At 44.6% G+C, this 12,795-nt stretch overlaps 1 protein-coding gene across 3 annotated transcripts in view; it reads left to right on the plus strand.

Moving 5' to 3' along the window:
• The first annotated feature begins 146 nt into the window (after positions 1–146).
• The window catches only part of Ucp4A (Uncoupling protein 4A), a 29,793-nt gene continuing 17,144 nt past the window's right edge, over positions 147–12,795 (plus strand). For 2 of the 3 annotated variants that reach the window (XM_055069749.2, XM_072289832.1), the window contains exons 1-4: positions 147–534; positions 5,854–5,964; positions 8,138–8,200; positions 9,363–9,447. In XM_055069749.2, coding sequence (XP_054925724.2) covers positions 432–534; positions 5,854–5,964; positions 8,138–8,200; positions 9,363–9,447 — 362 coding nt within the window. In that variant the 5' untranslated portion in view covers positions 147–431. The remainder of the gene's footprint in view (positions 535–5,853; positions 5,965–8,137; positions 8,201–9,362; positions 9,448–12,795) is intronic. The other variant, XM_050176904.3, reaches the window with a different exon arrangement.

A 12,795-nucleotide genomic window follows, 5' to 3' on the forward strand; every position in this document is an offset into this window, starting at 1 on the left:
CATTCGACAAACAGCGAAAAAAGAACTAACGCAAATTTAGTAACTTTCAATACACCCATTAACCAGTGTTCCAGCTCGCTTCAGTTTATCCATGAGTTGTACAAGATGGCTTCCGGTTTTTCTTTTGTCACACTACATCCGGCGCCGCGGCGGCCGTTCTTTATTCTATGGCACAGCTGGCGACGACTGCGCGCATCTAGCGGGGGTGACGGGTATGCTGCACCGCCGGCGAGCAAGGTGCTGGCGACCCCGTATACCCGACCCCTTCTAAAGTCCGAAGGACGGCTCGTAGTCCAACCTCTTCGCGCGAAGGAGCAAGCCGGCCGCGCCGCACGGTGATGGCCGGCGACGCGTTGGTCAGAGCACGCTGCTTCCGAAGACACCGCTTCTCCTGATCGACGATTTTTTAGTTTTTTGGCTACCTCGTCGCCATGGCCGCTACCATCGCCCGCATCCCGTCCGAGCCGCGCTACATCGACAGCTTCTTCTACAAGTACGCGCTGTCCGTCGCCGCCGCAGCTGTGGCCGAGACGAGTGAGTGCCAGCTTTGTCGCCTTGCGCGCAGCAAGGCCGTAGGAGACTCCTTCGCCTGTTGTGTGACCGCGGTCACCACTCGCCGAGTGGTGCGACCGCGGGCCTTTCGTTGATTGTTTTGAGTCCCGTCTGTGCTGCAATGCTTCATCCCCTATCGAGCTTACACGTTGCCCGTGTGTGTCCTGTTAACGTTTGGGGAAAAAATCGCGACTTCATGCACCTCTCACAAGGTCACAATGGCCGGTCATTCAAGGATGGTGCGAAGAGCCCTTTAGCGACAGGCGAAGCCGAGCTTACTTTACCAGTCGTGTAGCATAGACAGCTTTTGTGTGAATCTACAGGCGACATCGTGCTCCGATTTGAAGGCTGTCATGGTTAAGCGGCGTATGTCGCACACATGAGGGAGGCATGGTGGTGCTCTCGGGTCGACTCGGACCTAAACTTGGGCGAACAAAAGCGTTTTGCATCTTGTCATTATCAGTGCGCGCGCGCGTTTGATGCACGGAGAGGTCTTTAAGGGCTCGTGATCTTAGAACGAGCGATAGAGGTCCCTGAGCACTGGTCGGTAAACAAGGACGACGAGAGGGAAACGTGAGAAGATTGCGCGCTTAATTGACTTCGTGCGAGCGTCTTATCGTCGCTGCTTTTTTGGGTCGTTTGTGGCCCTTTGATTCTTCCCAGGCGGCTGCGCGAATTGCCGGAGAAACATGGAGGAGTTCCAAGCTTTAATTTCCCGGAAGCACGAGCGTATAAGGAAGACTCGTTACGTAAGGGTAGACGTGTATGAGGAACAGCTAACAGTTGCCGTGAAGCAAATGACCAGCCGTGGAGCTAATGACCAGCCGTGAAAAGGTCAAGTTAGGGCCTGCCTAGAGGCCTGCAGATTCCCTGCACCACCAATTACATTGTTTGCAGCAGCTCTGCAAACTATGCCTTAAGGCTCGTTTGCAGAGCTGCTGCAAGTGCTATGGGATGTTTGCCGGACGACGCATTCTTTTCCATGGTCCCTTAAGAAATATATCAGCAGGGTTCTACTGCATATATATAATGTAGAAGTGCATCCCATTCCGAGTACACGTCTCCTAGGAGACTGGGAAAAGAATACATGACCCGGGAAACAAAACACCCAATAAAAATTGCGCCGGCACTGCACATGGGGCAGAGCTACCTTCACATTTACCCAAACTTTTATAGAAAGGCTACAAAATATTGAAAACCCATGAAATTCAGGCTGTTAAGGCAAACTATTAAAAACCTGGAAAATGACCATTTCCAGCGGTGACGTGCGGTGGTCAGCGTAGGTGGTGCCAACAGACAGTGCTGCATCAGTGAATTTTGCATTTTTTTTATTGAAGCAAGGAATTCAGATGTAACAAATAAGAAGGAAATACACACGGCGTGATGGATTATGCCGGCATTTCTGAGATAGGACTAGCATTTCAGAGCATAAAAGCTTTGAAAATGCAATGGGAATGTATTAACGAGGTTCTGCTGTAGTGAATGGTTGCGTTCCATGTGTGGATTTGAGGAAAGACGAGCATTCAGCCAGTCAATAAGCTCGATGCCAAGTGTTGGCTTGGAATGTCATTGTCGAGTCGTCCACAAAAGTTTATGGGATGTGGGATTTTCAGTAAAGCTGAGTTCCTACAAAGTTTGGTCACATAGCCTCATTTAAAGCTGAGTTCCTACAAAGTTTGGTCACATAGCCTCAAATTAAATGTTTTAATCTGTAGTAGCATTTGCAACCTACACAGTGAACTATTAACATAGAAGCTTAGCAGAGCAGAAATTTACATCTGTCGTGGCACCTGTGTCCTGTAAAGTTTTTTTCTGACTGTACACAAATTGGAATAGGTACCACAAATGCTGGAAAAAGAAATCGTGGCACTACTGTGCTATGCCATGGACAGCCCTGGTGGGAATAATCAACCACAACTAACATCACGTCGCATGCATTTTCTTGTTGCCACTAAACTGGCACCTGTGGTAGCAGTGGCTCCAGCAAATGTTTCATTAAGAGGGACACTAAAGAGCATTGGTTGTAGCTGTATTAGGTACATCCCATCACATGGGGCACTTTTGGTCATGACCAAGCCTGGCCGTAAAGACATTACTCGATCACAGTTGGCTACCTTGTGCAAACTGCTGAAGGGAGTCGCTCATGATCGAGAAATTCAATTGTGATCGAAAATGCCTGGGTTGATTGGGGTACAAGTCACACCTCTGCAATAAAAAGACAGCCGCTCTTACTATCAGGGGAAGCTTGATAAGTGAGAAAGGAGGCAGAAGCGAAAGACCGGTGGCCATGACGGCTCCGAAGTTTGCACGCCAGGTTGCCACGTTAGGAATTTTCGCAGCGTTTGCATGGGCCTGAAAGATTGCAGGTTGGCAATGAAGGACCGTATGGCATTCTAAATTAACCGCTGACTTAACCTAGAGAAAGTGTCGAAGAGCATTTCGTGTGCCAACGCTGCCCAAATATGAGAAAACATTTTGAAATTCTTGACATTTTTAGGTGCACAAATCTTTTGAAGTATGACAGCGAGGTAGCCTGTTTTCTGGAACGTCTTAGTGTGCAGACGAACTCAATGTCTTGCATACTCGTTGTGAACTTGCATAAAGCAGGGAGTTTGAGCATAGTGAAGTAAAAGTAAACTCGCAAATAAATTTAACATTGGGTTAGCCCGACTCAGCTCATCACGCAGGAGAGATTGTGAGTTCAAGAATGTCGAAGAGCCACTGAAATTTTTTTTGTACTATTCGCTCTTGTCTCAGCCACATCTGTGTAAATGTCACCACTATTAATTAGTACACTGTATCACATTATGTCATCATTTCATCTGTTGCCGAGGTGCCTGTTAGCAGAACCCACCGAGAGCCTCGGTTCCCACTGTGTTCAGGTTAGGTGTGCATTTGAATCATTCACTGTCAAAATGACACAAGCACTTGCCTAAGGTTGAAAGAAACCAGCATATAATTGCTGTTACTGGATCCATTACCGGTCCCTGTTCACAATAGTCAGACCCTCTCGCGCTCCTCTTTATTGTGAACAAGGGTACTCACCTTGAAATGTCAATTATGTGCCAGTTTCTTTCAGCCTTGGGCAAGTGCTTGTTTTATTTTAGCCAAGTACAACCCTCGCCCAACAAGTTTTCTGTGAACATTGGACTGCAAATCTTTCACCGAGTCCACATTAGGCACGAAGAATGGAACCAAGCTGACCCTGTTTTCTTAACAGCTGTGCTTCAGGACAGCCTCTGATTTCGCAAAAATGTGCACATATCTCTCCACCTTGTCTAATCTGGAGCACCCGCCGTGCGCAACAGGGATGACTTAACAGGATGTGAGCCGGCGTAGATAACTGTGGAGTGGATGAACGTAGCGATGACAGGTGTGGAACCCTACATATGCTACACTTCCTGCCGTACAATATATGAAAGGAAATGCGTGCATTGCAGTTGAGAATTGCCCGTTGGACTGCTGCTTAGTGACAATACATTTAGATATTTATAACAGGCCAGCAAACCTAACGCTTCAGGAGAACCACTTCAGAAAGTGTCAACTGTCCTGCCCTTTTTATGTTTTTAGTGTTGTACAATATGTGGGGGTGTTCGAGTACGTGTCCACCATGGTTGTTTAGTGGCTATGGTGTTGTGCCGCTAATCACGATGTTGTGGGATCGAAACCCGGCCACGGCGGCCGCATTTCGATGGAGGCGAAATGCAAAAACACCTGTGTACTTAAGTGCACATTCAATAACCCCAGGTGGTCAAAATTTCCAGAGTCCCCCACTGGAGCGTGCCTCATAATCAGATCGTGGTTTTTTGGCACGTAAAACCCCATAATTTCATATTTTCTTTTAGGGGTGTTCGAATAACAAAATTTTATAATTAATACAAATATTTGAAAATGACCTTTGAATATCCACAATTTGTTCAAAATGGGAACTGAAAATTTTTGTGGAGTCTGTTTAGCAACAAAAAGCTTGTTTGCGTTAACTCATACATGAAACACCGTTAACAACTGCATGCCATTTCAACTGAAAAGCTTGTGAATGAGAAACAAATGAAAGGACGATTGTATCTGGTGCACCGTGGCAGTGACAGTAAGGGGGAAAAAAGAACAGCCTGTCACCAGGTGCATGTAGTAAAGCACAGTTCTTGTTGAAAGAGCTAAGGCAAACACCATAGCAGCGCACTTCGTTTTGAAGGAATCCAACTGTTATGATATTGTCCAAGTAATAAATTGGTTTGTCTAAATTGAGACAGCAAATTTATACGCTGCATCAGGCAAGATATGCTTACTGAATGGCTGGTAACTACGGTGCATACTGACCTTCTTCATATGTTCGTTCAAGAACTGGATCTCTGGCACCAGAATAATTCAGAGGCATCTCCATTTGTATCAATCTTTCTCCCTCTAGATTGCAAGCACTGTTTTCCCTGATGGGCATTTGAACGAAACGAATATTTGACAATCTTGAATAGTGAATTCTCAAGTAGGAATCGAATATTTGAAATTTAAATATCCTCACACCCCTAATACTAAATAAAAATTTAACTAGTACCATGCCAACAGGCTTATAGCTGCTGAGATCTGAAATGCTTTGTGCTTGTTCATGATAACAATGCTTTCTATTGAAACCCCTTCAAATGGTTGTAGATTTTCTTCATCATCTTTGCTTGCCACTGCAGGATAAGCATAAAGCATTTATGTGATATTCTCAGCTTTCATGAAAGTTTTGTGATGCATCACCACCGTTACTTTGGCAGAGCTTCTTGCGGAGCGAGTTGGTATGTACTTGTGAACAGGAAGCAGCAATACAGATTTGAAAAGGCAGCAGCGCAAAAAAGACGCTGATGCGGACGAGACGACAAGGACAAGTGCTTGTCGTCTCAAGTCCTTGGTGATGATGTAACTGGAAGTTCCAGTACGTGACGTCCGGGAAGTTCATTAATGTGGAATTACAAGTGGACAGAGCCTTGTGGAACACTGGCTGATGCGTTAGAAAGTCTTCAATTACAGCTCTCAGCACCTGCAAACTGAGTCTGATTCGAGAGAAAGCTTCTCATCCAGTTGAACACATTTACGTTGCAGTTCAGCTCAGTTAGCTCCAAGTAGAAGTAAAGTATGAGAGACAATGTCAAAGGCCTTGATGAAATCGAGAAATGCGCAGCTTGAGTATTCAGAGCTGTACATTCGTGTTTCACAGGAGTAAGAAAAAAATTTTACAACAAACATGTTGACAGTGACTTAAAAAAGAAGTAAGATTAAAATATAAATGCCTGCTCTACTTTCTTTTGCCCGGTTTTGCTGCAGCAACCTACCCGCTGGACATCGTGAAGACGCGACTGCAGGTCCAGGGGGAGCTGGCTGCCAAGGGTCAAATAGTCGACCGACGGGGCTTCTTCAAGACTGCGGCAGGCATCGGCAAGTAGACCACTCTGGCATCTGCACTTACGTCGACGCCACCACCAAAAATGAACAAAATGTACAAAATTTTTGAAAGGGGATGATCTGCCTTAGTTATGGAAAATTTGTTGGCAATGAAACATTATTGCTTTTTATGTTAGAGTACTTACTTTGTTAACCCCTTCCATGCCTTGGATGAGCTTGGTTCATCCACTCATTTCTGATAAAATCGACCAAGGACGAGCTGAGCTTGTCAATGGCACTTTGCATTTTTCTAGCAATGCCGTATACTAGCCTAGTTTTGTCACAGTGCTTAGTCATGCTGTTGGTAGATGGCAGCACACAATCGTGGGACAGTGCTAGCAGAATCGAATTCGTACTTTCTGGGGAGGTCTGCTGCTTGATTTGGCCATTTTTGGTCAGAATTTGGGATAATATAGAGCAAGGAAGGGGTAAATGAAAGTTGCAAAAGAATGTGTACATGCATGGCTTGGGTGTTATTTAAAACAGTGGCACCTGGCTTGATGATGATGACATTAATGACAAGAATGAAACAGCAGGAAAGACGTTACAATGTAATGTAGATGACATATGCAGCGTTGACTTCACTACGTCCCGCCTTTTTCGCTCTTCGATTCTCTTCAAAGAATACACCAACCATCCCTGTTCAGCACACGCTTGCGATATTGATGATGATGATGACAATGATAGCGCAATGACTTGTCGGCTCGCAGACTTGGAATTGAATCCTGAGTAGTCTCTTACTACACCATTTCAAGCCAGCGTGTACCAGCATGAGTGGCCGATTGAAAAAAAAAATGAGGTTGATTTTGATTATGGCTATTGCTGCATGATGCCCTGCATCATTTTGAGACAGAGAACAGCCCATAACAACTCTTGATGGGAAAGATTACAGGAAAGCAAGGTTTGTTTTGCTTTAACATGCAGTTTTGTTTTCTCTTGTTTTAATTACACCACAATGAATGATGAGGTAGTCTTGCATTCTTTCTTGAATACTGTCACTTGGTGCCATCATGCCACCAGCTGAAGCTGTGTGCAACAGGAAGACAACTCAAAATGCTGTCCATCGGACCTCCATCCCCATAACAGGCCACGAAGCCACTTTGTTAGATGTTCTTGTCATTAGTTTTCTGTGAGCTCCATTTTAACTATTGGTCAGCTCACTTGGCCTGTCATCAGGTGTGTCGGTACAGGGTGTGCTTTGGATTAAGCTCAGTTAGTGTGCCATCGAAAATTTTTTTTTTGCACCCATTGCAGATTACCTCCAAGGTAGGGGTGGGGGGCGGTGTCGTACACACTCAGCCATGCAAACAACTTTGCACAGCCATGGCTAGGCTGGTAGAGGAGATGCATACTCACCTGCTTCCCTTAGCATGTGCTTGATAATAGTACTGCATGTTGGTCACTGTCCCGTTATCAGTGATGCATGCATGGTTCATGTACAGAGGTTTATGAGGTCTCTATAGAGACGCACATTGCATCTGGCTGCAATAACGATGAAGCAAAGTGGACATAACGTCAACACTACATTCAATCACTTCGGTGCCATAGTGAGGACAGCGTTTTGCCTTTTGCTGCTGGCATGAACGTTGTGCGCATGTATTCTATTGGCTCAACTTGAAAAAAGCAGCGCTAGAAAACGGGGCAATGACGAGAGCAGACTGCTGTAAGCAAACTAGCTTTTCGGGCTTAGCTGCTGTGTGTATGTGCTGGTCCAAGTGGAATGGATAGTAAATGTCAAGCTAACGTTATCTAACATTTCACTTGGGGCTGACTAACGCTGACGGGAAATCTTGTGCACCACTGAGGTGCGACGCGTCCAATGCCACTGGTGGCGCTCCTCGTCGCACCAGCATTGTGAGACACCAGGTAGCTGCCAGGGCGATGTTCCTCCTGCCCAGAAGCATTTGCCTTGTGTGCTGCGTCGTGTCAACATGTCACACCCACATGTTGTTGGAACACTGTCTGAAGAGTTCAAGCATCATGCTAAGCCTTGCTATCGTTACCAACGCTCCACCCTTCAGTCAGAACTGCCAAATTTTTTGCAAGTCTCGTATCGTGTAAACATTTGTGGCCGACTGTCCGTTGCATTTTCAAATATGGACGCATTCTCACGTGTTTGCAGTGCTCTGATCAGTGAGTGTTTCTCATGGCCAATGCACGATTACAGTGCAGGAGGAAGGTGTGCTAAAGCTGTGGAAGGGGCTGCCACCAGCCATCTACCGGCACCTCAGTAAGTCGTTATCTCACCTCTTCAAACCACCCTGGCAAACAGCTGTTAAGTTGCTTTGTCTCAGAATTCTACCACAAGGTAAAATTATAAATCCTGCTGGTACTTTCCTAGTACTTGTTAAAAAGCTTGGCTGAAGAAAAAAAGAAAATATTTGAGGTGATCTACAACTTGAATATACCGTGTACCGTAATGACATACATTCATGTGTACATGTTGTTGAAAGATTGTGTTGTACTTAGTGCTGCAAAGGAAATCCCACAATAAATGCTAAGGGCTTTTTGTGGTTTATCTCGACATTAATTTTTAATAGTACTGGAGACATTAGAGAGTTAGTGTACCATTTGTCAGGCTTAGTGATGGCACTGCTATGGCACTAACCACCATATTGTTAAATGTTCCTCCATCTTAACATCCGGGGCTAGGTGACCCTGCTTGACTCTAATGCAGGAGTGACAGATATTTTTTAAGTTGTAAAAGCTTTACTATTCATTTCTTGCACGTAAAAGAATCTCTATACTGCACGAGGCATTATCAACATTGTTGAGATGTGATGGAGCAAAGTTTGCTGACGTGGAGCAATTAGGCTAGGCATGGTGACGTTGCTTATCATTATCGAATTGTCATGTTAAATGGAGGAACATTTCAAAAACACGAAAATAAACAGTTCCACGTAGCATCTCAACTACAGACATCAGAATGTACCTCGATAGCATGCAATAAGTTCATTTAGGGGCAAGTTGCGACATGCTTCGCTGAGCCTGTTGATTAACACATTCACTGCGACATGGGTCACAGGCAAGCTGTGGCAGTTATTCCCCCTGTGCGGCTGTTGTAATCAGCGGATATGAAAAATTCTGATTTGACGTGTTGTGGAGCCATCCCTCTGCGCCTAGAGAAAGCTTCAAGGGAGCATAACTCCTTGGTGGCTCAATGGTGGGTCACAATGCACCAGAGGAATATGGCAAGTGACCCACCGGTGAGTCATCGTGCACAGGGATCGGGATTTCAGAAAGCGCTGCCGCAGTGAACGTGTTAAAAGAAGGAACGACCTTAGGGTTTGCTTTCTGATCGATGACCAGTGTCTTGCTCGGTCAGTGTACCTCCTTTTCTTGACTCGGTGACACTTGTATGTGCATGTGTTTGTGTGTGTGCGTGTGTTCAGTCTACAGCGGCTGCCGGATGAACTTCTACGAGAGCATGAGGGACCGGTTCCTGCGGAACAAGGACGGAACGCGCGCTCCCCTCTGGTGAGGGGCTCGTCCGCCCGTCTCGGTCGGAGTCTATTGGTGGGGGACTGTAGTTGTCTTGTGTGTATGGATAACTGACGGCAGTTGCCTTTCTTTTTCTGTGTTGAGCTCTTTTTTTCCCAAGTTTTGCCCAACATACCTCAAGTTAATAACTTTTGGATACTAGCTGCATGGAGTGGGCAAAGAACAACGCAGAAGGCACAAAAAGTTTGAGTGCCCCAGATTTTTTTCTTTTTTGTCTCCTCCTGTGCTGTTCTTTTTGTGGCTTCACGCACTTAGTACTGAACAGTTCAACTTGACCATCTATACCTTGAATATGTCCTGGTCAGTACCTCAAGTCCTGGGGTGTGCCTTCCATGTTTCTTGCGCAGTATGTAACCTCCAAAGGGAATTAAACAAATCTTAGCTACAGGTGTTAAAGGGAACGCACCTTGTGACTTCATGGGAATGTGAAGCTGCGTGCGCTGTAAGGCAGGATTTCATTGCTCTGAAGCGCCACTATTAATCAACACAATACAACAGTCAGAGAGGCAATGACTGAGCATGTGAAACTAAATTTCTGGGAGCTTTGCTCTTGAGCAGAACTTCTAGCTCTTTATTTATTCATGATAATCTGATAATAATTTTTTTATGCCGTTAGAGTGGAACCATGCTGATAGAGTCTCCCTTCACACATTTTGTAGATTGAGCATCTTACTTGAAACTTCAAGGGGACATACAGACTCAAGGCATATATGATTGACAAAGATGCCCACCCCTGTGATTTTCTGCTGCCATAACATTGATAAAGGCTGTTTTTTTCCAATCTAGTAATCCCATATATTAAAATGCCCTTTGATTGGTTTCTCGGGTAGTACAGTCAAACCTCAATACAACAAAGTTATACTTGCTGCGAATAGCTTCATTACATTGTGAATCTTGTTAACTCAAGGTTTCAGAGTTTCTGCAGTAAAAATAATTTCACAAATTCCCAGAACATTCCTTGCGGATAGTATTTTGTTAGTAAGCACTCAAACGCAAATCGTAAGAACGGTGGGCCACAACAGTGCAGTTAGAAACGCCAGCATGTGCCGTGCAGATCACGCCGAGAGCAATGCATCGGCGTGGCTTATGGTGTCTGACATTAGCACGTGTAGGGTTGCGCGTCGTCGTAAACCTTGGATGTCATGGACAACCATGCTTAGTGCCTGCAGCTGTCATCAGCTGGCGCACCCAAATTAAAAACGTAAGTGTGAAAGGATATGGATATTTGTTCTGATAAAAAAAGAATGTCGCAGTTTTCCCGGAAAGGTGAAGCATTAATGATGATAGCAAAGAAACAACTGCACGAAGTAAGGTTCGTAGTTTCATCAATGTCTTACGTGCTAAGACAAACATGAACATATCTCTCTCAACTATTATGAATGCTCGCTGTCACAATGGGAGTGAGCGCTTTGCATCGTATATCGGAAACTTGTGATTGTGCGACCGCCAACACAAGATGCGTGGGAACACACTGCACATCTAGGCACCAAACGTCTGTCACACATGTCAAATTCTCAAGGTCAGTTGAGGAGAAACATTTTCTCACATGCCTATGTCATATATGTGCCATTACTTGACAGTGATTACACTGCGATAGTCCCCTGTGGTCATAGCCATTGTAGCTACATGATGGCAGAATTCTGCCACTGCATAGTTGTTATGCAGGGAGCACCAGAAGCAGTTACAAACTGCCTTCTACCATTTAAAAAGTGATCCAACAATGCACTCCTTTGTTGTGTCACTACACCAAGAGTTATATTAACTTTGGCAGATCATTCATGATCGATTCAAATCATACAGGACATTGCTTTTACCCCTCGCAAAGTTTCGATTGAATGACATCTTCGTTACTTGAAATCACTTTTCATGGGAGTCTGTAGTTGGGCTCTCGAATATCATTTGACCTTGCAAGGTCAGTATGCTTTACTTTATGCTGTTAGTATTTTAGTAGTTAATAAGTGCACTGCTAAGTGATATTACTTTCTTCTAACTCATGGTAGTCAAAATGAATGTAAAAGCAGGAACGAGAAGAGAAAGGGCACTTGGGCAGGAGCTTTTGGCGGTGTAGAAGCCAGAGACAGTTAACGAGAGTACAGAAGTGAAGATTTCAGTTTGTGCTGCGTGAATGTAAGTTACTTTGTCACTAGCTGCTCCTGAATTTTCAAGCAATTTGACTGACACATTGTACATTTACTATGGGACTTTTGTGTATTTCAGTAGCTATATTGTTTGCTCATTTGGCTTCGCTGAATTGCTTGCATGGTACCGGCCACTGGCTGTTAAGACACTACCGAGGGATATCAATTTAAGCTTGACTGGCAGACTTCACTTTTGTAATATCAATGAGGTCAATTTTTCTGTGAGCCGAGGACTCTGTGAGGCAGGTGAGATGCAGATAATATACGAATCTAATGCGCATGTTGAATCTATGTGAAGCGAAGCCTTTGTTAAAAGGTTAGTTGAATGATATACAACTAACAGTGACGCATACCATTGTGTTTATTTTCATCCTATGCAGCATGCAATTTCATGCGATCTTTATTTCATGTTTATGTGCAGCAAAGGTCACAACTTTAACGTCTTGCAATTTTTAAAACAGGCATTACCAAATCCTGACTGGGAGCTTACCACTATAGTTGAAAAGAAAAGTATACAATCATTGCATTCTACCAGTGCTAACCTATGGGGCAGAAACTTGGAGGTTAACAAAGACACCTGAGAACAAGTTAATGACCATACAAAGATCAATGGAACGAAGAATGTCAGGTGTAATGTTAAGAGACACGAAGAGAGCGATTTGGATGAGAGAACAAACGGGAATAGCCAATATTCTAGTTGACATCAAGAGCAAAAAATAATAATAATAAAACTGGGCAGGCCATGTAATGCAACCGGTGCACCATTAGAGTTACAGAACGGGTGCCAAGGGAAGCGATGCACAGTCGAGGACAGCAGAAAATTAGGTGGGGTGATGAAATTAGTGAGAATTGCAGGCGCGAGTTGGAATCGGGTAACACAAAACAGGAATGATTGGAGATCACTGGGAAAGGCCTTCGTCCTGCAGTGGACATAAGAATAGGCAGGTGATGATGATGAATTTTCAGACTTATGTGCTACACTGTTCACAAGCTACGGTGAGATGCAAACACCAGTGCATGCCAAAGCACATTGAGACGTCTATGCGGCAATGCCACAAGGGTGAAAGCGATGTGTGATGATTGTTGAGGGAAGAATGGGGATGACAGGTGTATGCACACAGAAGTACGGCACGTATGTAGCTACATTCAAGGATTTCGTACCTCTTGTATCATAGCAGATACCAGT

The sequence above is a fragment of the Dermacentor andersoni genome, chromosome 8, assembly GCF_023375885.2.
Source record: "Dermacentor andersoni chromosome 8, qqDerAnde1_hic_scaffold, whole genome shotgun sequence".
In the NCBI taxonomy this organism is placed as follows: domain Eukaryota; kingdom Metazoa; phylum Arthropoda; class Arachnida; order Ixodida; family Ixodidae; genus Dermacentor; species Dermacentor andersoni.